The sequence below is a fragment of the Mustela erminea genome, chromosome 13 (assembly GCF_009829155.1).
Source record: "Mustela erminea isolate mMusErm1 chromosome 13, mMusErm1.Pri, whole genome shotgun sequence".
Lineage (NCBI taxonomy): Eukaryota > Metazoa > Chordata > Mammalia > Carnivora > Mustelidae > Mustela > Mustela erminea.
In genome coordinates, this window is record NC_045626.1 from 74,797,963 (window position 1) to 74,825,592 (window position 27,630).

At 54.7% G+C, this 27,630-nt stretch overlaps 1 protein-coding gene across 3 annotated transcripts; it reads left to right on the forward strand.

Moving 5' to 3' along the window:
- The first annotated feature begins 937 nt into the window (after nucleotides 1-937).
- On the forward strand, nucleotides 938-27,259 carry FOXN4 (forkhead box N4). Of its 3 annotated transcripts, XM_032310959.1 has the most exons (10): nucleotides 938-1,416; nucleotides 2,265-2,353; nucleotides 16,203-16,348; nucleotides 18,288-18,412; nucleotides 18,535-18,645; nucleotides 18,972-19,099; nucleotides 19,713-19,809; nucleotides 20,818-21,025; nucleotides 23,168-23,551; nucleotides 24,627-27,259. In XM_032310959.1, exons 2-10 carry the CDS (start codon nucleotides 2,268-2,270, stop codon nucleotides 24,884-24,886), a joined length of 1,545 nt encoding a protein of 514 aa, XP_032166850.1. In that variant the 5' UTR covers nucleotides 938-1,416; nucleotides 2,265-2,267; the 3' UTR covers nucleotides 24,887-27,259. The 3 variants fall into 3 exon arrangements, with proteins under 3 accessions (XP_032166850.1, XP_032166852.1, XP_032166851.1); XM_032310960.1 differs by lacking the exons at nucleotides 938-1,416; nucleotides 2,265-2,353 and adding an exon at nucleotides 14,394-15,089; XM_032310961.1 differs by lacking the exons at nucleotides 938-1,416; nucleotides 16,203-16,348 and having other exon boundaries at nucleotides 2,280-2,353.
- Nucleotides 27,260-27,630: the final 371 nt, after the last annotated feature.

Sequence of the window (27,630 nt, forward strand, 5' to 3'; positions counted from 1 at the left end):
AATATATATTCAAGAAGCACTGGATGCCGGGCCTGGGGCCTGGCTGGGCCAGGGCGGCACAGACTTGTGCCCACGTGCAAGGGCTGGAGCCATGGCGTCTCGGCACTCTGAGTTCGAATCCTAGTTCTGCCAGGTCCTGGCCGTGCCCGCCCCTGCCCACCAGGGACCGCTCAGATCTTCGGGTTCGCCATAGGCACAAAGGGGACCGTCCTGTCTCCCAAAGGGCTGGCGTGCAGAATAAACGAAGGGACAGAAACCTGTAAGGAACTCAATCAAGGGTGACTGTGACGATGGTGATTGTCATGACTCTGGCAAATTCTTCCAGCGGAGGCTGGAAGAGCGCGGGCGCCGGAAACGTAGACTTTCATAGGGGATCGAGCTAACTCCAGCCCCTAGCAGGGGGCTGCGGGGACCTTTGTCCGCGAGCGTCCCGCCCGCCGCCCGCGGTCCGCGCCACCTTTCCCGCGGCGGGCGCCGGGCGGGGCGGGGCGGACGGCGGCGCGGGCCCGGCGGCGGGGAAGGCGGGAGCGCGGGCGCACCGGCGGGCCGCAGTCCCCAACGGCTCGGCAGGCTCGGCTCGCCGTCCCGAAGCCCGAACGCCGCCGCGCGCGCTCCGGGCCGACTCACTCTCCACGCGGGGCGGGGGGTGGGGGCGCGCGGCTAGCAGAACCCGGCGCCCTCCACCTCCGGCCCCTGCGCTCTGCCGGTCCCTCCTCCCCCGGGGCCCCGGCAGGTGGAGGCGCCCGGCGCGAGCGCTCCCGGCCCCGCAGCCCCCGCCCGCCAACACGCGGGCGCAACTTTCTTAAAGGGACAGGTGGCCGGAATCCTCGTCTACCTGGAGCTCGGACTCGGCCTCCTGGCCGGTCCCCGCTTAGGGGGAGAGGAGAGGTCTCGGCAGAGCTCTCCGGCCACCCACCTCCTTTCCCCCTGGGGAGGTGACGGAGTGCAAGTTTTAATGCACCCGGCCTCCTTTTGCAACTTAATTCTTTTGGCCAAAATCACCCTCCCACTGCTCCTCAAAGCTTGCTCCCGAGCATGCAGTTGCTGCCACCACTGGCAAAGTTTGAAGAGGGGTGTCCCCACCCCTGCGTACCGCCCCGCCCCACCCCACCCCATCCCACCCCACCCGGAGCCCCGGGGCGTGCAAGGCTCGCGGATGCTGGGAAACACCCGCTGCAATCCCCTTGACCCTGCCCTGTAACTGACCCTTGGGGGAAAAAAAAAAAAAGCCCCCTGCACGAATACTGCGCATGCTCTGAGCTGGACAGCTCCAGAGAGGGAAATTTAAAAACGGTTCGAGCCGCGACGGCGGCCAAATTGCGGAACGCGAGGGGAGAGCGCGAGGGAGCCCCCCTCCAAAACCCCCGCCCGCCCCAGGAGAGCCTGCAGCGGCGACCCGGCGAGGATCCGCGCCAGGTACCACCTTGCAGGGTCGGCTTTGCTCCCTCCTCCGGGGCAGTGCCCAGCATTGCATTTCCAGGGGTGGAGACCCGGGTGCAGGGGCCGTGGGGACTACCTCTCTCTGCTCCCCTTTTCTCCTTCCCGGGAGTCCCTGAGTGACTTTTGGGACGGAACTGAGAGTCTTTTGGTGGGTTTCTGCGTTGGTTTCAGGATTGAAGTTTGAGAAACTCAGGGAAGTTTTGTTTTGTTTTGTTTTGTTTTGGCTGTGTTTCTGTGTGGCGGGGGGGTGGGGTGCGGGTGGGGGTTGGACTGATTTTCCAGCTAGGGCATGTGGCATTTCTGTAGGCATTTCAAGGGCGAGAGCCTAGCGGGGATTATTCCCTTTGCTAGTGGGAATTTGGTTCCCCCAGAGATACATACATGACACATCAAGCTGTCCTTTTTTTGAAATTTTTTTTTTATTTTCAAAGTGATTGTAACAGAGCTGCGGTTGAAAATAGGCTGGGAAGAGAATCTGGTTTTTCTGATTTCTATTTTGCAAGTCCACATTTTCCAAGACTTGACATTTGGATTCTAGAGTCTTCCTCCCCTTTTCCCACGAATTCGAAAGAACCTGCAATTCCATTCCATTCTCTTCCTTTGCTTCTGGAACCCTGTAGACTTGCCCTGGGAAAGTGACCTCTGATGTCCAGAAATCCTCTAGTACCACCTTTTTTTTTTTTTTTTTCTTTTTGAAGTGTTCTGCTAGTTGTTTGAGTTCCATCCTTCAGAGCTGTGGGAAAACCGAGTTTCTACCCTGTCCACATTGTCACTGATGGGAGTTGTTTTGTTTTGTTTTTTTTCCTTCTTGTCTTTTCCCCAAGGAGATGATAGAAAGTGACATCTCATCCATGATGTCAGGAATTATTCGAAACTCAGGGCAAAACCACCACCCCTCTCCACAGGAGTACAGGTGAGGGTTGCTTCAGCAATAACAGTCGCTATATTTTCAAGTTGTGTAAAGTGTTTCTGTGCTAATGTTTATGGTTTCTGCCCAAGAACTATTGTTACATTAAATTCTGTGATTTTGCAAGAGAGGGAGAAGATCTCTCTGAGAGTGTCTGGGCTTGTGGCCTGGGGAAATGGGACCTCTCAAAGCCCAATCTTTTGTCTCCTCCAAGGGAGGTCCCCTCCTGGGTGAGAGACAGGGCATCCTGGCGAATGTTAAGACAATAGATTGCTTCCCCTACAATGGCCCCAAAGGGGCTCCAGGAAATGCCCCCCAAAAGCTTTGGGGGGGGTTGTGGTGGTGGGAGGAACTGGCTTACATCCTCTTTGGATGCTGGAAAAGTTGTGAGTGGGAACTCCTGAATTCTTAGCGTGGCTGTATGATTTTGAGCAAGTCCCTTGCCCTCTCTGGGCCTCATTTGCTTGTCAGTTAAATGATGCTCTTGAATTAAGGTCTCTCCTGGGTCTCATGTATTTGAGGAATAAATTTGGCGGAGTCTGAGGCCAAAATAAATGATTTCTTGAGACAGGATGAAGCGAGGTACAATTGGGTGGGGGAAAGCTCCACAGAGCCTTTGCCTTTTTGTCTTCAAACCTCAGAGCTCAGACGGCTCCTAGGGGGTCAACCAGTCCCGTTCCCTGCTTTTACAGCTGGGGAGACTGAGGCCAAGAAGGGAGAAAGGGTTTGTGCAAGGTCACATAGCAAAGAGAGGGAGAAAAAGGAATGATCTGGAGTCTCCTCCCAGCCACTCTCCCTTGAGCCCAGGAGGCCTGAACTGGTTGGTTCCCAGTGCCCCACCCATCAGGGAAGACACGTTCATGGGTTGAGGGGGCACAGCCCAGATTATGGAGTAGGGACAGGACAGCGCCTGGCCTGGGAAGAGCAGGCTGTCACCTCGGATCAGCCCTGTTTACCCAGGAGCTGTCTGGCCTCCTGGGGGCCACTGCAACTCCCCAGCAGTGCCCTCTGGGACGGATGGAGGCCCCCACTTAGAGGGAGGTTGCTTCCTCAGGGCTGTGGGCCTGGAGGTTGCTTTCTGAGATCCAAATGAAGACGCAAATGCAAACAGCTATTTGCTGAGAGCTTACCGTGTGCAGGTCCGGGACCCCAGATGGACTCCAGGCATGTAGCATTCTTTGAGCACCTACTGTATGCCTAGCTTGGGAGCTGCTCTGATTAGCCTCCACTGTACAAGTGAAGAACCAAGGCTTGGAGCAATGAAATAAAATCTTTAATGGAAAGCAGGAAAGTACACAACCACAGACCTCTAGGCTTCTTTCCAGCCCCGAACGGGTTTAAATCATGGCAGGTGGACTGGGGGCAGCCTGAGGGTGTTAGGAGCTTGGGCTGTGAAATCAGTTATGATCCCAGCTCTTCTGGCTGTGCAGAGCAGTCTGAGTTTCCTTCATCCATAAAATGGGACTAGAAATAGTACCCACCGCATGGAGTTATTAGAAAGATTAAACACAATTTCCAGCTCAGCCACTTGCCAGTTGCATGATCCTGGGCAATTTCCCTTCTGAACCTTCATTTGTCTGCACAGCCGGGCTCATAAAAGTTACCTCTCACTGGTTTTAAGTGCAATATCTATGAAATTGTCTGGCCCCCAGGAGGCACTCCAGGTCTGGGGGTGGCTCTCCCTCTGTCCTCCCAGCTGGAAGCCGGCGTTGGGAGGTGAGGGAAGCCTCACCATAGAGCTTCCCTAGTACCATAGAGCTTTATTGTCGCCTCAGGCACCCCGTAAAAGCCCCAGAGTTAGGAAATCGGGATGAGAACAGCGGCTGCTCTGGAGTCGGATGTGTGTGCAAGTTCAAAAGCCAGCTTTGGACAAGTTGAGTTTCCTCACCTTTCAAATGAACACGATGAGGGCATGTCCTTCCTGTGGCTGCTGGAAGAACTGGGTCCATTTTATAGGGCAAGAGACACAGAACCAGCAGGTGCTCTTGTTCTTATGACTTAGTTCCATCAACGAGGCTGGCTTGCCGTGAGAGAGGGGTTCTAGGGAGTTCCTTGGACCCTCACCTTCTCCCAGGTACTGCCCAACAGGGGCTCCCACCTGCTCTAACCCTTGGGGTCTCAGTCCCCTGTGTCTTGGCCAGCCCAGCTCACAAACTGTCTGGGGGCACTGGGCAAGCTGCTTGTGTCCAGAAAGAGCAGAGAGCAGGCAGTAAGCTTACGGGGGGAGCGGGGGCTGGGGTGCGGGGGAACCCTCAGTGCCTACCCAGTTCCCTGACAGGGCTGGGGCCAGTAGAGCAAGGAGCAGTCCAGCCTCAGCCCCCACCCAGAGTTGCCTGGGCATACTGCCTTTCCTGTTTGCATGGATCCAGGACTTTCTTGTGTTCCACAGCGAGCATGCCTGGAAGGCAGGGTAGTAATCAAAAGAATTGCAGCTGGTGGTCTCTTAAGCCTTCACTACCTGTGCCACAACCATCCCCATGAGTGTAGCCTGCCTCTGCCCGGTTTGCAGATGAGGAAACCAAGGCTTGACCTGTTGAACTGGCTTTACACGATGACACAGTCATGGGTAAAGGCAGTCGAACCAGAAGCTGTCTCACCCAGAGGGTATTGTCACCCCCACATCCACTCCACTCCCATGTCCCACTGGTGAAGAATGCAAGGGCTGGAACAGAATAAGTTGCTCTGCCATTTTGCCGCTGTGTGATTCCAGACAAGTCACTATCCCTCTCTGTGCCTCACTCTCTTCATCTGTGAAATGGAGTAACGAGAGAACCTGGGTCACAAGTCATTGCAAGGATTCTGCAGTGACTTTTCTGCCGAAAAGGAGTTCGGCCAGACCTGGAATAGAGTGCTTTCTCATGGAGGAGAGCTTCGATGATCACGTAGCACCTCTCTGGCCCCGTCCAACCACTCCCATTTTTCTCCCTGAATAATAGCCAAGGAGAAGTTTATGGGCTTCTCATTGCCTCTCTTGTGTCTCCAGGGAATGGCTCCAAGGACCACTCAGGCTGCTGGTCCAGCCTGTTTCCAGCCCCCTTGCAGCCCTCCACACAGCCCTCCATCCCCAAGGGCCGCCTTTGGCCGTTAGCTTTCAATGGCTGTGTCAATGGCTGTGTGTAGGGATGGAGGGGGCGGGGCCGGGGGACAGCAGCTGGAGGCTGCCCTGCCCCCCCCCCCCCCCCCCCCCGGGAGAGCTGTCGGGGAGTCAGTGGCTTGGCTTAGACAGCAAATTGGCAGAGGCTCCCTGCCTGTGACGCTGGGGCCTGGGGCCAGGGCAAGGGCCAGCCCTGACCCCACCGATGACAGCAACGGCTTACGTTAGATGCGAGTTAGCCTGTACCCCTTTGGCTCGGGGCTGGGAAGGAAGTACGCTCGCCAAGGTTCTGCAAAATAACAACTTCCTAAGCACCTACTGTGTGCCAGAAACCCATGAAACTCCTTAGGAAGCTCCCCATCCCGTTCAGTCTTCATATAACAACCATGAAATTAGGTGCTGGCATGATCCCAATTCACAGACAAGGAGACGGAGTCCAGAGGCATACATTCAGGAAGAGGCAGAACAGCAGGTTTCCACCCCTTGCCCCAACTTCAAGAACTTATCCTAGAGGTCAGGTCCAGCCATCTTCTTTTACAGATTGGGCAACTGAGGCCCAGAGAAAGAAGGTAGACTGCTGGCTCTTGGACCCTCACCTTCTCCCAGAGCCATATCCCCCCTCAAGATGTGCACAAAACCCCTCCTCTCTTTGGACACTGGTTTTCTCATCTCTGAACCACAGTGCTGGACACAGAATGGATGCTTAATAAATATTCATTGGGAGATGGCTGGCTTGCTCAGTAGCACATAAGAACACATCCACGGAAAGGCAGGGAGGTTTATACTCAAATGATGACAGGACCCTACCGTGTGGACCTGGGTGGGCAGACACCACCTGCTTTTCCTCTCGAGCTCCCTGCTGAGCTGTAGGGGGGGGGGCGGGGAGGTGGTTTCCCCACCATCAGTGTGGCTCTGCCCATTGGTTGTGACCTCCTTGCAGGAGGGAGGGTGGGGGCTCTGTCTGTCAGGGGCAGTGACTGTCCCCACATCTGTATACCCCTTCTCTTTCCGGGTGACCAGAAGCTCCTCAGGCTACCTTGCAGGCAAGGAAAAGAGAGGTAGCCTTCCCGGGGGTCCAGACTTCCTTTGGGGTCTTGGGTTCCACCCCAAGATTCATGGGCACACACATGCACAAACCCACTGCCCACCCTCCCACCAAGTCCCAGCAGAGTTCTAGAAAGGAAAGATTCTCTTTTCCAGGCTCCTAATCAAATCATTTCATACTAAGCTTACTCTTGGCCCCGCTGGGAATTCCCGAGCTTGCTAAACTGCATTTGGTTTTCTTTTTCCTGTAAACGGTTACAAAAGATATTTCAAAAGCTACGTTAGCTAAATAAACACCACCATGAGATGCTTAGTCCCTTTTGTGTACAGGTTGGATTGGAAACAGGAACAGTTTGTGGTAATGTAACAATTTCCTACCAACCACATCTCCAGGAGGCAGGTAAAACCTCCGTGTTGTAATCAGAGCAGAAGTGATATCCCAGGCCTGAATGTGCCTCTGTCTTCTGCTCCGCTGGGTTGGTAACGTGTTTCTCCAAAGACAGTTTTTGCTGTGGGAACCCCTCCTAGGGACCATGCAAAGCCAGAGGAGAGGAAAGAAGTAACATTGTCTGAGCACCTGCCATGTGCTGGGCTCTCTTCTACCTTCTCTGATCTTATCCTTACAGCTGCCGTCCATGGTGGAAATTATTAGGAGAATGATTCCATTTTATAGATGGGAAAATCAAGGTGCAGAGGGGTGAAGTGATTCGCCCAAGGTCACATAGCTTTGTTAAGATGGGATTTGGGTCATAAACGGTAGTTTCCTTCCATTACTGTATTAACATTAAGGAACCCCGATATAGGAAACAGTTCACTGCGGGCTTTGCACAGGAGCTCTGTAAGCGAAAATCTCCACAGAAACAGTAATCCTTCCCCCAATACAGGTGGCCCACTGCAGGCACGGCCAAGTCCCTTAGCAAGGGCTCCATGGAGTTTTACTTTTATAGCAACAGGAGGCAGTGGCCGCAGGGGTCCAGCTCACCTTGGGGGAGAGGGGACAAATATTTGTCAAAGAATGAAAGCTGTGCTGGTCACTCTGTGACTGTAATCATGTATAAGGCAAAGTCATCCCTGACCTCCAGGAGTTTAGTATCTGGAAGGTGGGGCTTGGCAATGCCTGAGTAAAATTAATGGGTGATCTCAGGGGTCTATGCTATGTAGACATTAAAAGCTCTAATCATTCCAGGGGATGGAAAGACTGGGAGATACTGGACGGGTCTGGGAGGCTTCCTGGGGTGGGGGTATGGCCAAGCCAGGCAGGAAATGGCTAGAGACTGGGCAATGCAAGTCACATTCTAGTTGAGCTGGGCGGCTGGGGGGGGGGGTATCCTTCCACCTTCTCTTATTTTAGCAAAGAGGTAATAAATGCCCATAGGGTGCCAGGCCCTGTGCTGAACAAAACATAGGGCCTCCTAGTCCTTGCCCTCTTAGCGTGGAAAGACTGGAAACATATATAAATGAATACTTGAAAAATGCTTAATGTTCTGCAGACACATACAGGAAGAACCCCCAGAGGCCAGGGGAACCTCTCTGAGGAGGGAAGATTTGGGCTGTGCTGAGTAGCATGAGGAGGAGCCAGCTGCGAATGACTGCATGGAATAGCATTCCGGGCAGAGGGAACAGCATATGCAAAGAGCACTTAGAATGTTTGAGGAACTCAAGGATAGATAGGTTTGCTAGAACGGAGGAGATGAGGACAGGAGGGGAAGGCAGGGGTGGGAGGCGGCCAGGCCAGACCACAGTGAATACCTGGACCCTTACTCGCCTAACGGGTTTTAAGGACAGGGCCACATTCTCACGTCTCTTTTGAAAGGCTACTCTGACTGCTAGGTGTTAAATCCATCCATTCCACAAATAGTTGTCTAGCCCTTGAGCCAAATGGTGTTCCATACCCTTCCTGTGGTTTGCCCTGAACCAAGCGGCAGGGCCTCTTCCCCCGTCTTGCCCACACATGCGCAAGTGGAATCTCACAGGCACTGAGTTACCTGCACAAGGACCTCTGTTAGGAGTAGGGCCAGGCCTGGAATCCAGGTGTCCCCGGTCTCACCCCTGCAGTGCCCTGCCCTCTTGGCTCAGCTCCCATCCCTCCAGCGACACGGCTGATTAATTAAGGACATTGTTAATTAACGTCGTCAGGTTGGTCCCCTGGTCCGTATAGTATGACAGTCATGGACTCCAGTGGTGCCTCGCTTTGCCCAGGGTTGCCAAGGAGGCGCCCATCCGATCCTTCTAAAAATGAGGATACTGACTCACTCTTCCTGCCCACAGCTTGATTTATTTCAGCTAAACTGGCAGAGAGACCAAGCAAAGAGGCTCCAGGGTGGGTGGTTTAAGCCCCAGCTCTTTTGCTTCCATGCTGTTTGGCTGAGCGCTATCCCTTTGCCTCTCTGAACCTCAGCAATCTGAGAAATGGGTTTGCTAAGGAGCCATTCCGCAGACTTTTGAGAGTTGAGGGAGGTGTAGACCAAAGAGGGCTGGCAGGGGGTAGGCATGCTAGGGGACCAACCCTCCATCCTGGGTCACTTAGAAAGTTATCTCCTTGGACAGAGGCCCTTCTGTGTGCTTGCCACCCAGCACAGCGAGTTGGAGTTCAGGGAATATTTCAGGAGTTCAGGGACACTCTGCTAGTGCTTCTACCTTAGAGCCCACTCTGCTGGATGCTTACTTTTTAGAAGATGGTTATAATCATGCAAACACTGCCACGCAAGGCACACAGGTGGGCTGGGAACACCCCTCCCCCCCGCCCTGCAACAAATACTCTGAGAATGGGCACAGATGTTAGCACCCCATGGTACAGATGAGCAAACTGAGCCCCAGAGAGGTAGACCCCTGCAGACCAGTCTCAGAGCTACTAAGTAGCTGCATGGAATTCAAATCTAGGCCTGGCTGACCCCAGAGCCGACACTTGTCATCCCAACTTTAAAATGCCCCAGAAAAGGCAACAGGGGTGGGGAGTGGGGAGGTGCTAGCTGGGATAGGCTCGGAGTGTGGTATTGCAGAAGGCTTGGGACTTCTGATGAGCAAACTCACAAGGGCACACAGATGAGACACGTAGAATAATCAGCACATAGGAGGCTCTTGGAAAATGTCGGCCAGATGAGTACACTGCTGATAGACTATTCCCCGGGCTACCACCTGGCTCCTAACCAGGGTCTAACCACAGCCTCCCGCATCCCCCACTCCCTCTGCAGTCTACCCCGAGTGGCCCTGCAGGCTGTGTGTCCATCCCAGTGGCAGCCCCACCGAGATGGAAGGGGCTCAGACCCGTGGTGTTCCAGATGGGGAAACTGAGGCCCAGCGAAAAGTGCTGGAGCGGGTACCTGAGGCCATTGGCCAGAGGCTGCGGAGGCAAATTCTCCTGGCTCGGCCTCACCTCTCCTATCTATGAACAGGGGTGATGACACCCCCCCCCCCAGGGGTGTGTGTGGTGGGGGGTTCTAATAAGGAAAGGATGGATATGTCCCTGTGTGCGGTGGGGAGCTGTTACTGAATTCAGGGGACCCTGGGGAGCCAGATAGGTTTTTTTATTTTCATTTTGCCCCAAAAGCTCTCCACTCGTTAATGAGGAGGGACCCCCTGTTGATAATAAATGCCCCAGTTGGTTTGAGAAGGGAAGCCCTATCCGGGATCACCTTTGGGACCCCTCATTTTAACAACCTGATTTTTCAGTGGAAAACTTGATGTTTCATCTGGTCTGATGCTAATGAGCATCACCTCCGGGTAGATGTCTTTACTATTCCTGTTTTATACACTGAGCCCCAGAGCAAGTGACCAACACACAGCCAGGAGTGTTCAGACCCTGGTCCACCCACCTTGGGGTTCATGCCTTCCCCTAACCATTGTCTACTCTGACACTGTTGCATAACAGATGGGGAAACTGAGGCCGAGAGGGGAAGAAGCACTTCCCCAAGATGATAGAACTTTGGAAATGTGAGCAGAGACTACGTGCAGGCTGCTCCCTTGAGCTGTAGGGTCTTGGCATCAAAGGGAACTTGGAGGAGGCTTGGGCTCATCTTTCATCCAGTAGGGGCCTGACTGGTCATCTATCAACTCCTGCTTGAATGCCCCCCATGAAAGAGAGCTCACTACTTTGTGAGCTGCCTTAGTACAAGGTCCCCATTTTTACAGAGCTCTCCTATAACTTCCTCTCTGGTAGGAGGTAAAGTGGGGGAGTCTTTTATAATGAAACATACTAAAACAAAAATTCCATGAAATCAGCTCCTGAAATTTCCAAACCTTAATCATATTTCCAATTTTAAGGCAATGTGGAAACACCACAGATTTTTCCATCATGACTGAAAAGAATGTTCCAGACCACCACTGTCTTGTAAGAACTTTCTGTGGTGATGGAATGTTCCAATTCCATGCTGTCCAATACAGCAGGCACTGGCCATGTGTGGCCATTGAACCCTTGAAATGTGGCTGGTAGGATGAAGAAACGAAATCTGTACCTAATTTTAGTAAATTTAAATAGTCACGTGTGGCTTCCTATGGATAGCACAGTGCTAGAATTTTCTAGAATCCACAGAAAATATTTCTTTAACTGTTCCTTATGGGGCAGGGAGAGAGGACAATGGGGCTGTAACCAGCCCAGTCCCCAGTTGGGGGGCCGTAGACAGGCCTGTTTCTCCCTGGCCTCAGTGTCTCCATCTGGTAAATGGGAAGGCGGTAACAAGTAACCACACCTGCCTGATCGGGCTGGGCACACAGCAGGGACTTGCCCACCCCAAGCGATTTCCATAGGCTTTTATAAAATTAAATAAAATTAAGCTGGGCCTTTCACCCTTGCCTGGCCCTGGGGGACAGGGGGGCAGTGGGAGTGGGGACATCTAGAAGGCTGGGTCTATTTGTTCATTTGTCCAATCCGTGAGGACTTTTTGAACACCTGCTGTGTGCCTGGCTCTAAACTGGGTTCTGGGGGTACAGCTCCTCCCTCAGGGAGTATAAGGTTCCCTGCTTCAACATCAGGTTCTTCTAGGGGCTCCTGCCCCCAGCTGTGGACTCAGCCCTGGTCCTAGCCCTGGTCCTGGCCTCCTCCCTGCCAGAACTGGGGGTGCCTGAGAGCTGGGGGTGGGGTACAGCCCCTGTCCTCTTTGGAAATACCTCCTGACCCAGAGACTGAAAAGACAGACCTAGAGAGAGTGAGCAGGAGGGGTCTTGGGAGACCCCCAGGATGGTAGGGCTGGATTTTGCCTTTTCCTTTGAATTGCAAATGTCCTGTCTTCTCCCAACGGAGGGGAAACCCACTCAGGGGACTGGTAGAAGGTCACACATACACATCCCCCAGGGAGGAATCCCAGACCCTCGCTGATGGCGCATGTCTCACAAAAACCATGTCCCCTATACACCACCACCCCAGCTCTGGGGATGGGTACAAGGAATTGGTGCTGGCATTACCCCTTGACCCATCTTACAGGTGGGACAGCTGAGGCTGGAGATTACACGCCCGTCCGAGGGCCTCTGGCTGGGAAGACAGAGTGGTTCTCAAACCAAGAAGTCTTTCTCAGGTGACACCAGCTGATGACTCTGTGGTTTATGCCATTTGCAAGGAAGTGTTAGAAGAGAGTAGGAATGGGGCTCACCAGGGCATCTTTAACGAGGGAACTCTAGGCCTTGGTGAGGGACAGGTGGCAGGTGCTTCACACAGCACCAGCACTGTGGACAGAGGGCTGATGTGCCTCTGCAGGGAGTGGAGGAGACAGATGGGTAAGGACCTGGGCCTGGCAATGGGGACGGGACCTATTTAGGGCCTGGCGCACTGCCTCCCGGTTCCTGGGGCGCAGGGGGAAGAGGCCTGAATATGGGGGATGAGGGAAGTGAGCCAGGCTTCAGGGCCAGCGGACCCCTACCACAGAGCTTCGGGGTGTCCATGTCCATGGCAGGAGACAGGCGAGGATAGGAGATGCCAGTGTTAGGCACGGGCAGGAGGGAGGCCCAACAGGGGGCACGGGGCCTGGCCACCGATCCCAAAGGGAGAATGGGGACCAGGCCTGGGTTCAAGGTGGAATACACACTGGCCTGTGGGCTCCTCGAAACCACCCAAGGAGACAGAGACAGTTATACTCCCATTTTCCAGATGAGAAAATGGAGACTCAGGGACCAGAAGTGGCTTGTCTGAGGTCTCACAGCTAGGGGTCACCAGGACTTGAACCCAGATTTGTCTAGTCAAAGCTTGCACTGTGCCCTCCCAAGGTCCTGTCACACCACCCTGGAGCTGTCCTTCCCCCGGAGCTTTGCTGGGAGGTACCAAATGTGGCTTCCACAGCTCATGGGTGGGACCCCAGGCTCTGGGCTGGGTCTTGAACTCTGCATTTGAATCAAGTCCTGGGCAATGCTGGTATCCACAGCCCCACTCGTGAGCCCCAAGTTCATGGGGCAGGGGAGCATCACCCCCAGGGGCCCTCTGATGGAGCAGACAGACCTGGGTTCAAGTCTTGGGTGGCTTCACTTTCCCCATCTGTACAGTGGGGCTGCCTGCTCCCCGTCCCTGTTGGAGGCTGTTGCAAGGACTCAGGGAGGCAGAGGCTAGCTCTGTGGGTGTTAGAAGTTCTGGACATGAGAGCCACTGCCGCACCATTCTTTGGGTTGGTGGCCTGGGGGTCAGCTTATTTCAACCAGCCAAGAAGGCATTTAAGCCCTCAGTGATCCGACAGCGGCAGTAGGGGGCAGAGAGACAGCAGCACAAACTTACTGGCCCTGGCAAGGTGCAGGGAGCAGCCAGGATGCAGAGGGGTCCCTGAGCTTGGGGTCGGGATGGCCAAGACTTCCTGGATGACAAGTCACTCTTGGGCTGGAATGAGCCCGCACAGACAGATTCATACCAGTATTAATGTTACTATCAGCCAGGTCCCTAGAGAACTGGAAGTCTGTGGAAGCTTTGGGCTCTGTGGTCTCAAGGACCCGCCTCTGTTGCTGCAGAAAAAGACCTAGCCCTGGTCTTTTTCTGGACTATGAATCAGAAGCAAAATGTTTCCCTTCTAACCTCAGTTTCCCCATGGATCAAATGTGTGGTGAGGTGAGATGATGTCTGAAGGCGCTTCCGCAGTAAGAGGCCAGAAGACAATGTGCAGTGAGCCTCCAGGGATGGGCACCGTTTTGAAGGGGGGGTGGGGGAAGGAAGCAAAAGAGTGGCACTCCTTGCAGGGGGAATTGCTAAGGCATGGCGGTGGGACCATGCTGGGGGGTCCCAGGGTGGGGAGGGTGGCTGGAACAGACACTGGGTGGCCGCAGGAGGCTGCTTGTGCTTCTCATAGGTTTGTGTGTGTGGGTGTGGGTGATGCTGAAGGAATGGGGAGCCGGGGTCGGGGCACACAAAGAGCAGGACCAAAAAACCCCATAAAAGCACAGTCAGAATAGCACCATTTACTCCGCCACCCTCCCCCACCACGAGCTCAGCAGTATTGTTAACCTTCTGCAATCCTCCCTTCATGGGGAAACAGGCTCTTAGGCATTTAAGTGACTGCTTGGGAGTCTCAGTTTCTCTGTCTGCAGAATGGGGAGAGAGCATAGAGGCAGTGCTCAATACACGGGGAGCCGCTGGTGGTTGCAGCAACAGAGGCGGGCCTTGAGACCACAGAGCCCAAAACTTCCACAGACTTCCAGTTCTCTAGGGACCTGGCTGATAGTAACATTAATACTGGTATGAATGAATCTTGATCGCAGCCGAGTCAGACACTGTTCTAAGGGCTTTCCGTGTGATCACTGCTGAATCCTCCTGACACCCTAGGAGAAAGGAAGTGTTATTAGCCCTATTTTACAGATGAAAAACTGAGGCTCACAGAGAATAAGTCAGTGGCCCTGGTACACAGGTAAGTGAAGACTAGGATTGGAAGCCAGAGCCCGAGCTCTTAACTACTCTGAGGACGATCTGTCAGTCACCAACCGGCAGAGACCCTGCTTGCACCCAACCAATACCACTCGGGGGGGGGGGAGGGGCGGGCTCTGGCTTCAGAAACCTGCCAGCAGCAGCTCACCTCCATTCCTTCCTGCTGCCCCAGAACCAGAGAGAGCAGCAGGGGCAATGGGGAGCTACAGCAGGTAAGGGAGCAGGAGCAGGGCTCGCACCACCAGACTCTGGGAGGTTGGCCAGTCCTGGGGTGGGGGGGACTGGCCAGACGCCCCCATGCATGCGGTGGGCGGCACACCAGGCCCTGCCCCTCAGTCTCACCCCATGGTCTCCACGGGCCTGAGGGGACAGATGGCATCGCCTAGGCCTGGGCTGTGGCTGTCCCTCGCCAGATGAGTTACGAGCAGGCTGCAGGAGTGGCAGCCGGGGATGGGGAGGGGGGCCACAACGACAATGGCACAGATACCTTAGGACAATGGGGGCCACGTGCCACGGGGGCAACAGTCGTTTGTCGCACAATGGGCCGCCGGGGGACAGCAGCCAGGCCAACTGCTGCTGCTGACACGGCCAGCCGGGTTTTCAAATCGTTTCCAGGCCCTGTTTTCCTACAAGGCAGCCAATGGCTGGGGCAGCCTGATGGTCACCTGATGCCAGCCTGGTGGGCTGAGGGCCCAGGCCCCGCACCAAGGAGCAGTTGTGGCCATGGCAACGCTAATTGTGGCCCTAAAACAGAAGGAGAGAGAGCGAGCGCGGGCGAGGTGGGAAGGAGTGGGGAGAGAAAAGGCGAGGGATAGCGGGGCAGCAGGGGGAGAGCCCTCCAGCTGGAGGGCGGCCCTGGGGGGCTGAGACAGATGCCCCATGGTGGGTCCCCGGCCCCACACGGGACAAGGCTGGAGGCTGCGCTGCTTTCTCTCTCCTCCCTTCCTAGGAAGCCCTGAGACTTATTCTTAAACCGTGGCTCTCAGAATGTGGACTGGGGACCTCTGGGCCACACACCAGAAGGGCCCTGGCCTGGTGGCCTGGTGGGTCGGGTGTGGGCTCTGGGCCAGTTTGCAGCCACCTTATCCCGTGGACAAGACACTGCCATGGGAGCCCAGGGCCCTTGGAGCCGTGTGGCAAGCATGACTTTAGGAGTGCTGGGGAGGCCTGTTTACCCCACACTGGGGGGACCTACCTGCCATTCCCAGTGGGTAGCCTTTCTCTTTCTGTGGAGAGTCTGTAGAGGGGTGGTGGATGTGGGTCCTACGGGGTTCTCCAGGGGCTGCTGGGGGCATGGTGAAGAGTTTGGGCTTCAGGCCTGGCTGCCTGGGTCCCAGCCCCACCACTTCCTGTTACGTGTAGCTTTGGGCAAGCGACTCAGCACTCTAAGCCTCAGTTTCCCCAAATGCAAGAGGGACCTGTGGGCGTATCCGACCTCTCAGGGCTGCTGCAGGGATTGAACAGGATTGAAAAGGACTGTGCCTGTTGAACACCGAGCTCCTCACCTCAGTTTCCCCATCTGTAAAATGGGGATACTACCATTACCGTTTGCTTCATGGGGTGAAGAGTGTTCAATGACTTACCACGCATGAAGGATTTGATATGGTGTCTGGCATATAGTGTGTGTTCAACAAACATTAGTGTTTATTATTTGGGGGCTAGGTAGGGACTAAGGTAAGATACAGTAAACACAGGCATGATTTGAGGATGTGGGATCTGGCTGCCAAAGTGGGGATTCAGGGACCACGCCTAGCCCAGGGGATGGACACATGAGGGTGGCTCAGGGGGGTGAAGGGCCAGGGATGATTCCAGAGGTGGAGGGGTGCCTCTCTACATGGCCAGGAGCCGACCTGAGCTCCCCGCCCTGCCCGAGCTCCTGCCCCTCCCTGTAGGCTCCTGGCTACCTGCAGTGATGATGACCTTCCCGGGGACCTGCAGTCCCTGTCATGGCTCACAGCGGTGGATGTGCCACGGCTGCAGCAGATGGCGAGTGGCCGCATGGACCTGGGTGGCCCCGGTGCGCTGCCCCCACACCCAGGTAGGCGCAAGGGGGGTGGGGGTGGGGAGAGGCGTGGCGCAGGGGTGGGGGGGGGAGGGGCGCCGCCCAGCACTGCCCCCCAGCAGCTGGGTGACTATGACAGTCTCTCACTCTCTGTGCCTCTTACTGCATTTGCAAAACATGCCTGATGACACCTTCTTTGGAGGGATGGGGGGCATTCGTGTGCTCACCAGCATGTGCCAGGGTTCAGTGATGAATGAAGACAGCCCCTACTCTGCCCCTTCCCGGCTTGTGAACAGCTGAAGCAGTTGGCAAACTACAGCCTGCAGGCCAAAGGCAGCCTGCAACCTGCAGCCCATTTTTTGTATTGCCCTTGTGTTCAGAATGGTTTTGCATTCTTCAACGGTTGTAAAAAACCCAAAGACAGAAACCATACAGCTGGAAAAGCCTCAAATATTTGCTATCTGGCCCCTTACTGAAGAAGCCTACAGAACCCCGATCTTTAGAGAGAGGATACGTTGGAAGGTGCCGACGGTCCTGGCACACAGTAGGTGCTCAATAAATGTCAGCTGCTGCTGTGATAGCAAGTGGACAAAATAGTGGCATAAGAAGTGTTGAAAACAATCATCAAGGTACATTAAAAGTGCCAATAGTTGACAAATTAGGGTCTAGGAATATTTATTTCATTGAACAAATTGTTCTTGGCCAAAACGTCTGTAGCAGGGGTCTGCAAACTCTTTCTGTAAAGGGCCGTGTAGTCAATATCTAGACTCCGTAGGCCATAGGGTCCCTTTAGTACAAGCCCAGCCCCAGACAATGTAAATGAATGGGCATAGCTATGTACCCATAAAACTTTATTTACAAAAACATGGCACAGGCTGGATCTGGCTTTGTTGGATCAGGGTTTGCCAAACCCTCATCTAGAACCTCCAGATCCATAACCTTGGGCAACTACTTTCCCCTCTGACCTATTTTCTTATCTGCAACAAAAGGATAGCAGAGCTGCCCTCCTGGAGTGTTGAAAAGATTCAATGCCAAAAGTACCTTGCAGTTATAGTAGGTGTTGTATGGCATGCAAGAGATGGGAAGCATGAAAGAAGGAAGCCTGTCCCTTCTTCCCTGGACGGCTGCACCCCTCCCACGCTCCTGTCTCTATGAGTCATACAAGATGTGGTCCTAGTTCTCAGGGAGCTGAGGGTCTGGTCCGAGAGAGGCAGACAGACCAAAGGCACCACGGATGAGCCCAGGTGGTGGCCAGGACTCAGAAGAGAGCCGAGGAACCCCAAAGGCTTCCTGGAAGAGGTGGCCGCAGGGCAGGATCATCTTATAGGTCAACTTGGTTTAATCTAGAAGGTAGCCCTAAAGCAGAATGGTGGTGAGGATCTGTGATAGATGAGCAGTGTCTTGCCCAGGCCCAGGACCGGGTGGCTGGAGTGCAGGCGTGAGGACATCCACTAGCTCAGGGGCAGGGCTTGGCAGAAGGTAGAGGAGGCACAAAGGCATTCAGAGCGAAGCCTGGTGGCCCTGGGAACCAAGATACGATTCTGAGGAGGAGAGCTGAACAATGAGTTGATGTTTGGGCTTCACGATGGACGAGAACCGGGATACTAATGACATCATTGTTATTATTAGTTACTGACTCCTATTTACCGAGATGTGGTCGTGCAGCCAGCAACGTGATAAGCCCTGTATAGACATGACCTCCCTTAAACCCCCACAACAACTTCATATGTAGGTGATCTTGGGAGCTCCCCTGTACAGATGGGGAAACTGAAGCAGGCCCCAGATCACACAGCTGGTAGGAATCCACAGCTCAGCACTGCACTCTGAGTGGTGATTTACCAAGCACCTGCCATGCACCTGGTCCCAAGGGTGTGGGTGAAGGCTCTGTCCTCTGGCGGTGTCCAGGGTTGGAGCCATTCTGCCCGCAGACCCCATTCCTCTGGCCCAGCAGCCTCTCCGTGCTTCCCTTTTGCAGGTGCCTTGGCCAGGGCGGCTGACCTGCACGTGGGAGCTACCGCAGGTGCCCTGCTCCATGGCCCGGCTGGCGTGGCCCCCCCAGGCATGCTTGGCCTGGGCCCCATAGCCAGTCAGGGAGCCACTGTAAGCATCACCATGGGGGTCAGGGAGCTCGAGCGGCGGGGGGGGGGGGGGGGGGGTCCTCCAGGGTGGGGCTGATCCACCCTCACCCTAACCCCCTCTATCTCCTCTTGTGGCCCCTGCAGGTGAGCCAGATCCCTGTGGGGGGCCAGCCCTCATCTGGCCTGCAGGACTCGCCACAGCTATACTCGTCCACCCCCCAGACACAGTTACCGCTCCCCGCAGGCCCACAGCAGGTACCCGGGGGCTGGGGGGAGGGTCCTAGACTCAGAGACACACCTCCCTGCATTGGGCTGGCCAGGAACCTCTCTGAGCCTCAGTTTACTCTCCTGCAACACAGAGATAGCTTTCGCCATGCCCACAGAGTCATTCACTGGGTTCCCGAAAACCCCCGCAGGGAGCAGAGAGAGACAGGATTGTCTCCTGGGGCCGGTGACTTCACATCTTACTAAATAACATCTCCTAAAAAGCAAGCCTGGGGTGGGGTAGGGTTCCTGTGAGTGGCTTATGTCCTTTCTTACCTTCTCTCTCTGCCACGCTTCCCTGCTCTGGCTGTGGGAAGTGCCCTCCCGTGAGCCTGTATGGCTCCCCATTTGGAGCACGGTCTCCGTACTCCCAGCCCTGCATGGCTGTCCATTCATCTCAGGAACTGCACCCCAAACACTACCCCAAGCCCATCTACTCATACAGGTGAGGTCCGGGATGGGCCGCGGCTGTTGGGGGGCTAGGGGAGGAGAGAGGCCAGGCTGCCTTTAGGACAGCTCAGACTTGCAAGGTGGGGGGAGCTTTTGGCAAGTGGGGAGCCCCCAGAAGGGACGTGCTCTAGAAAGGATCAGCTCCCAGGGTGGAGAACCCACTCCAGACCCAGAGCCCGATGCTCCGTTCTGTCATTCCCAAACCATGCGGCCTCGGGGAAGCAGCTTGTCCTCTCTGAGCCTTGATTCCCTGTGATATAAAAAGCCATCAAAATAATATTGTGTACCCTGCAAGAGTGGGGGGTGGGTGGTAAGCAGCCTAGTTAAGTCTAAAGGCCCACAGACATTCACTATGGGGAAGGAATAAAGAGAGGAAAAGAGTTTTCTCTAAATAAAGACTGGTGCCACTGTCTGAGCTCAGGGTCAAGGAGAAGGGCAAGGGGTGGGCAAGACCTAGGGCCATGGAATGGTACCAGAGCTAACACCATTTGAGTATGGAAGGGCTGGTACTGGTGAGATCAAGCAGGGCAGACTTCCTGGCAGAGGGGACCTTGGGCTGTCAGCCTGAGACCCCTTTAATCCTGGCCTGCCCCACCCTTCGCCTCCAGCTGTCTGATCGCCATGGCCTTGAAGAACAGCAAGACAGGCAGCCTGCCCGTGAGTGAGATCTACAGCTTCATGAAGGAGCACTTCCCCTACTTCAAGGTGAGGAGTCCCAGTGGGGTGTAGGGGTGTTAAGAGGCCAGCTGCTCTGGCATCTCCCTCACACCGCCAGAACCCGGGACTGGCCCCAGACTAAAATGGGTCACTGTCTTAGGTCCCCAGTGATGGCCGTAGACAACTGTGCATTCACACAGGCATGGCCAAAGAAGCCCAGAAGGAAGAGGGGGCATTAGAGTCGGACTCTGCCCAGAGATGGAGTTCACCGGACATCCTGGAGTGAGGGGGGGGGCAGAAGATGGCGGGGTCAGCTTAGTGACTCCACACAGACTCCCCAAAACACCCTAATGCAGAACACAGATGTGGCAAGAGCCGTTGCTTCTCCGAGCCTTGGTTTGCTCCTGTGTAAGATGGGGAGAATGACAGCCAGCTGGCCAGGGGAGCAAGGACTCTGCGGGTAAAGGGCCGTGGCAGCTCCTGGCGTGTGACTGGCCATCACGAACATTATTCTTGTTGGCATCAAAGGGAAATAAGGAGGGAAGGAGGTCAGAGGGTACCAAGCTGCAGGGTCCCTGACTTGGACAGTGTCCTTCGCAGAAATATTGCAGACAGTGGTGTGTGCGAGTGCAGGGGACAGGGGCTAGAATGTGAGCTGCACTGTAGTATCTGATTACCTAACAATTAAGTATGAGCATTGAAACATGACTGAATATACTCGGTCAGTTATCCGCGTGATGGCATCCTCTCTCTCGCTTGCTTCCTAAGGAGGAGAGAAGGAGGGGACAATTCGGCATCCCTGGGCTTGTTCTCACATAGTAACTGTTGGCTGGAGCTGATATGCGCTGCCCCTTTAAAAGGGCGTGGCCCTCCTGGTGAGCCACAGTCCCCACAGTCTCTCTTGCCTTCCCAACTTAAGGCCAGGCGTCAGACTCACTTCACCCCACCACTGCCATGCCTTGCCCCTTGAGGCCTGTGTCTGAGATGCCCCTGGAGAGGAAGGGCTTACAAGAAGGTCTCTGAGGGCATCTCCTGTGCGTTCATCTGTCCCCACAGACAGCTCCCGACGGCTGGAAAAACTCCGTGAGACACAACCTGTCCCTGAACAAGTGCTTCGAGAAGGTAGAGAACAAGATGAGTGGCTCCTCGCGCAAGGGCTGCCTGTGGGCCCTGAACCTGGCCCGCATCGACAAGATGGAGGAGGAGATGTACAAGTGGAAGAGGAAGGACCTTGCTGCCATCCACCGGAGCATGGCCAACCCCGGTGAGGCCTAGACACCCCCACTGCCGCCCGCAACACGTGTCCCTGCCCGTAGGTCCCGGCCTCGCTGGTGGGGACACGGGTGCCTGGTGGACTTTCCTCCTTTCCTCCTGGGAAACATGCCTCCCCTGGGGCAAGTCCACGGAAGGGTCTGGTCAGAGGCCTGTGGAAAGCTGTTCAGTCTCCTAACGCAGCCCCTAGTTTCTCACCGAGAAATGCCAAACTAAGCGACCATGGGAGGACTTCGCTTTCTTACATTGCCTACTGCCTTGGCACCTTGTTTCAAAATAATAAAATAGTAACACCCAGTGTGGGCTAAGATGTGGAGAAACAGGCACCTTCATAATAGGATGGGTGAGACATTTCCACATCAAAGTAATATATAAAAACCCTGCAAACTGTTCCCTACTTTTTTGGTCCAGTTATTTTACTTCTGATAATGTATGCTGAGGATATCAAAAATTCCAACAAAAGGTTTACAGACAAAGTTATTTTAAAGATTTGAAAGAGAGAGAGCACATACAAGAGAGAGGGAGAGCTTGAGCAGCGGGGAGGGGCAGAGGGAGAAGCAGACTCTCTGCAGAGCAAGGAACCTGACAAGGGGCTCAATCCCAGGACCCTTGGGATCATGACCTGAGCTTAATCCACTGAGCCACCTAGGAGGCCCACAAAATTATTTCTACTAGTAAAAATTGAAAGCAATTTAGATAGGCAATTAGTTAAATAGATATAATGCAAGGGTGAGCTGCAAGAATATTTTTGAGGGGCGCCTGGGTGGCTCAGTCGGTTAATCCTCTGCCTTCGGCTCAGGTCATGATCCCAGAGTCCTGGGATCGAGCCCTGCATTGGGCTCTCTGCTCGGCAGGGAACCTGCTTTCCCCCTTCTCTCTCCTTGCCGCTCTGTCTACTTGTGATCTCCTTCTGTCAAATAAATAAATAAAATCTTAAAAAAAAAAAAAAGAATATTTTTGGAATAGAAAAATATACCCCAATGCAAAAAGTGAAAAAAGACAATAGAACACAGCCTAATCATATTTTTAAATATATAGTAAATGCACATATATTTAAATGTGTGTGTGTGTAGCCACTCATTTATATGTGTGTGGATTTATGTATATGGACACACACATACACATGCAGAAAGACTAAAAGATATTCTTCACATGTTTCTGTATTTTCCAAATCTTCAACCCTCTGCATGAAGTATTTTTACATTAGCAAAAAATGTTGCATCTGCTTTTTTTTGTTAATTAAGAGATGTGACAGGGAGGGACATAGAAGTGACATCCATTGGAAAATGTCCAATGGAAGGTTAATCCCACCCAGCCTCAGGAATATTTAGCCTGATTCCGTGGGGATCATCATGCTTGAGATTTGGGTATGAAGGAGGATGGGGGTGTAGCTCTGAGATGAATAATTCGAAAAAGTGAGGAAAAGGGGACCATGGTGTGATCCCATAGCCCCTTAGTGGGGTAAGGAGCCTGACACAGGGGTTCGATCCCAGGACCCTGGGATCATGACCTGAGCCAAAGGAAGACCCTTAATCAACTGAGCCACCCTGGCGCCCATAAGTGTCCTCTTTTCTAAAACGTGTGCCATCTTAGATAGGTCCCGGAACCCTAGTGGTCCAGTGTCAAACTAGTGTAACATTCAAGGAGACTCAAGCCACCAACCAGATATAATTTCAGAGTAATCATCTCTCTTGTTTATAACCAAGAGCATTAAGGAGGATCCGATTTTCAACCCACAGTAACACCTAATGTCTCTTTAGTAGCAGGGAGCGGGTAGGACCCCTTGTGTGTTCATACATTTTGTCCCAGTGTCGTGGGACCTGTCCTCTCTGCCTTGCCTCCTCTTGCAGAGCTGTTAGCTTCAGGGACGTCCTTGAGCTAAAGCACTGTCCCAAAGAGAGGACCTACCATTGTCATGTGAGGCTCCCTCATTCCTCACAGACCCTATGCAATCTGTGATTTCATGACATTTCCCCAACAGCACTGTGCAGAGTGCACAGTGCCCTCTCATAGACGAAGAGACCGAGGCTCAGAGAATCCAAGAGAATTGCTAGGTTACAGACATGCTAACGGGGGGGGGGGGGGGGCTGGGAACTACAGGCCGGCTGCTGAGGGACCTCTCCCTTGCCTGCAGAGGAGCTGGACAAACTGATTTCGGACCGACCAGAAAACTGCAGACGGCCTGGCAACCCCGAGACCACTGTGCTGACTCACGCTGCCACGGTGGCCATGGCCCACCGCTGCCTGGCTGTCTCCCAGCTCCCACCCCAGCCCCTGGTGACCCTGTCCTTGCAATCAGTCCCCCTGCACCACCAGGTCCAGCCCCAGGCACATCTGGCCCCAGATTCTCCAGCCCCAGCACAGACCCCGCCCCTGCATGCCCTGCCAGACCTGAGCCCCAGTCCCCTGCCCCATCCTGCCCTGGGAAGGGCCCCTGTGGACTTCATCAACATCAGCACCGACATGAGCACCGAGGTGGACGCCCTGGACCCCAGCATCATGGACTTCGCTCTGCAGGGTGAGGCTACAGGAACGGGGTAGGGCGAGACAGAAGGGGATGGTGGGGGTGGCAGAAGCTGCAGGGCCAGAAAGATGGGGGCAGGCAAGTGGAGGTCCATCTGCATTTACCCCTCAGCTCATTCCTTGGACAAGTATTTCCCAAGTGCCTCATGCTGGTGAATTACAGCAAGCATTTCATGAGTGCTTACTGTATGCCCTAGCCATCACCCCAGTCCCACCACGCAATGGTCCTGGCAGGCCACTGCCATTTCCTGTCCCCATTCTGCTGCTGAGGAGATGAGACAGAGAAGTGAGGTTGCTGGCCTGACGGTCACCCGGCTAGTAAGGGGCAGAGCAGTACCTCCACTCAGGGCTGTCCGACCCCCAGCTTTTACTCAGTAACCGCTTCAGTGTGCGTGTGCCAGCCATAGGCCAGGTCACGCTCTGACCCACTGCCTGCCCCTCGGTTGTGCTTGGCACATAGGAGATGATCGAATGCCTGCACGGACAAGGGAAGTGTCTTATGATTTATCTGTTTGTGACACGGGCGCTCCTACCGTGCGCCAGCCAAGGGCCGAGGACTCCTCCCTGCCCCTCCCTCTGGGAGTTCTCTGTCGAGAGAGGGAATGGACTGGTTAGCAGGTTTGTGAGTTAGCTAGTAAGGGTGTTACTTACAGCTGTGAAAGGGTATATTCTGCTCTCTCTGCCTGACCCCCTGGATTATTATGTAGGGAAATTGTTGTTTTGTCCCCAGGCTGGGCCATGGTGGGAACCCTGAGAGAGAGTCCATGTTTCTACACATTCCCCTGTTGAAACCTTGGGAAGATAACAGGGGTGGGGGGGGGTGTTGGATGGAGTCTCTGATTGTCTCCACTCATCCCAAGGAACCTGAGGCTCAGAAGCGACACTCCCTGGGATGCCCAGTGGGAAGGGGGAGGGCTGGGGCTGGAACTTGGCTTCTCCATGCCTCCTCCCCTGCAATCCCTGACTTTGAACCCTACACACGGTCTCTTTGCCTATTCCTTGAGACAGGACTCGAATTCAGGTCCGTCTGTCCTAAAGCCAGCTCACCCAAATGCCTTTGTCTTTGAAAGGGAACCTCTGGGAGGAGATGAAGGATGGGGGCTTCAGCCTGGACACCCTGGGGGCCTTCGGAGACTCTTCCCTTGGCTGTGAGCTGGGGGCTTCAGGCCTGACCCCCGTCTCCGGCGGGAGCGACCAGTCCTTCCCAGACTTGCAGGTGACAGGTCTCTATGCCTCGTACTCGACCCCAGACAGCGTGACGGCGTCAACCACCACCTCCTCCTCCCAGTACCTGGGCGCCCCAGGGAACAAGCCCATAGCCCTGCTTTGAGGTGATGGCCTTGTCTGCCCCCACCCCAGCCCCTGGCAGAGAGCTCCCCGGAGCCTGGTGTACCGGGAAGTGAGGCCTCTTCCACCTGTTGGTGCCCCTGGCCCTCTCACTCCCGCACAGGAGGCCTTCTGGGCAACTCCCCCCACCCCAGGTCAGAAGGACAGAGGAGAATGGACAGGCACACCAGCTTCCCCTGACCTCAACGACACCCCCCCGGCCCCAACGCTCCTCCCAGAGAGTGACATCTGAGAATGAGATTCTGGAGCCTGCACCCCCACCGGGCTCCTGAGAGGACCTGCAGCCTGACTTTGAGATGGGACGCATTGGTACGCCATGGGAACTCTCCAGCGGGGAGGCCCTTGAAATCATTCTTCTGGGGCTAAGCATCCACTCGGGCCTCCAGAGATCAGGCCCCGAGGCCAGAAGCAGAACCGGCAGAACTGGCAGCTCCCCTCTGCCAGCCCGGGCTGAACTCCAGGATGGGCGTGCGCCCCCCACCCTCCAGCCCTACTTTTCCTGCAGGCCATTGCACACAACAGATCCTGCGCCATGCTGGGCCCCGGGCCCCCATGTACCTTTATTTATATTTATTGGAGCCCCTCTGCAGCGTCGATTGGAACTGGCCCTGGAATGAGAGTCCCCGGTCCCTGCCTGCCTCCCGGCAACCCTTCCTCCTAAATTTCTCCAGAGGATCATGGCGCCAACAGGCTCTTAGAGCCTTGGGCTGGTTTTTTAGAACAAAAAGCTCTTGGGATACTACGGGACATTCTCTTTTTCTAAATCGGAGACCAGAGACGTTTCTGACTGCTTAGTCATGATCCAGATTTCTTCCCACATGCGCCCAAGAAGACAGGAGTGTACCTCACTCCAGGCTTGGGGGCTTCCGAAGGGGAGACCAGGGTGGGAATGGGAAGGATGGCGGGGGCCATTCGTGCAGGGATTTAAGACACTGATGGGAAAAAAAGCAAAGGGGACGATGTAAAGCTTGGCCCGCGTGGGAGAGGGCTGGCGGAGCTGCCAGGCGGTGTGTTTATTGGCACCTGCTAGCCTCGTCCTTGCCCTATGGCTGTTTTTATGTGGTTTTCTTTCTTTCTTTCTTTTTTCTCTCATTATCAATTACTGATTTCACAAGTGGTGGATTCTGCAGACGGTGGGTGGGAGGGACAGGAGAGCGGGTCTGGGGAAAGAGAAGGTGAAAGAGAAGGACCCTCCAGCCCCATCGATGCCGAGAAGTGCAGTGGTGGTTCGGACCACTGTCCCCTCTTGACCAGCTGGATGTCCAGCTCTGTCTGGGCATCCCCAAACCCGAGGACCAGACTCTTCATCAGACAGCCGCCTGGAGGGCTCAAGGCTGGGGCTTGTCTTAAAGGACCATCTTGAAGTACTTGCTACCTAGTTCTGGAACTTTCTGCCAAGCAGCCTTCACCTTTAGACACAGCCTGGTGCTGGCCATCTGAGCAGGACTGCTCAGTGGCTTTGCGGGATGTGACCCCCGACAAGTTAAGATGTTTGAGTTGTTGCCAATGAAGACCCCATGTTCAGGTGACGCCAAGACTCTCAGAGTAGCGTTGAATAACTGTCTTTTGTCAATAAAGGCTGAACGGCAGCTCTGTGGCTCAGAGGGAGGCATGGGCGGAGGTGAAGGACAAAAGCCCTGTTTGTCACTCACCGCTCACAGCTGAGGTCCCATTTACAGACGGGAGGAAAAAACTGAGGCCCAGAGAGGCAACATCACAGAAACACTGAACCCAGGGATCTGATGCCAGGTTCCCCTTGGCCCAGGTTCCCCTTGGAGATTGTCATTATCGGGAAAATCAGCACAGCCACCATTCACCAGCCCTCGGTGCCAGGCTCTTAACAGGTATCCCTCAGACAGGGACACAAACCCCATTTATTGCTCAGAAAAAAGAGGCTCGGACCCACCAAGGAGGCAGGACTGAGGCCCTGAGTGCCAAACTCCAGAGTCAGAGCTCCATGGCGCCGCCTCTGGTGCATTTCTGGGGTCACAGGAGGTAATAAGGTGGGAACAAATGCACGCTTTTCAGCACCACACCCTCCTGGAAATTAACTCCTTCAACCCTCCTTATGACCCTACCAGGCACCTGGCTTCATTATTGCATCCATTTTGCAGATGAAGAAACTGAGGCTTGGGGAATAAAGGAAGGTCTTGCCACCCAAGATAACAGCAGAAGGATGCATTCATTAGGAGTCAACTCTTAAGCCCTTCTGGGGAGTGGCTTGCACACTCCCTGGGGAGACGGATCCATGCACGTGTGACAATGAGCAGGAAAGGAAGATTAGAAGGATGACAGGGAAGGGCGGACCAGGTCCACCTCTGGGGAAAACAGGCAGGTGACAGGGAGAGACTCCCTCCACGGCTTGACTCCAAGGTGACCCTGTGACCCAAGCCTGGCCAATGAGCACATCACTCCCCTCACCCCCACCGCCCTCAGTGGAGGGCGAAGCCTCAGCAGCCGGGTCACCCCAAGGAGATGGCTGAGAAGCTTTACTTGAGTCTGTCTGCTACTCCTTCCTGCGGGCAAGCAGGGCCACCACGTATGTACAGAATCAAGGCAGAAACACCAAGGTCCTAAGGTCACAAGCTCTAAGACAGAGCCCTAATCCCAACCCGAGCCCCACCTGTGCGGGGGCTGAGCTGACCCCAGGAGAAAGCACGAAGGCGAGACCCAAGGAATGAGGCTTCACGGCCCAACTTCTCTGCAGATGGTCAACTCCGGAGAAAA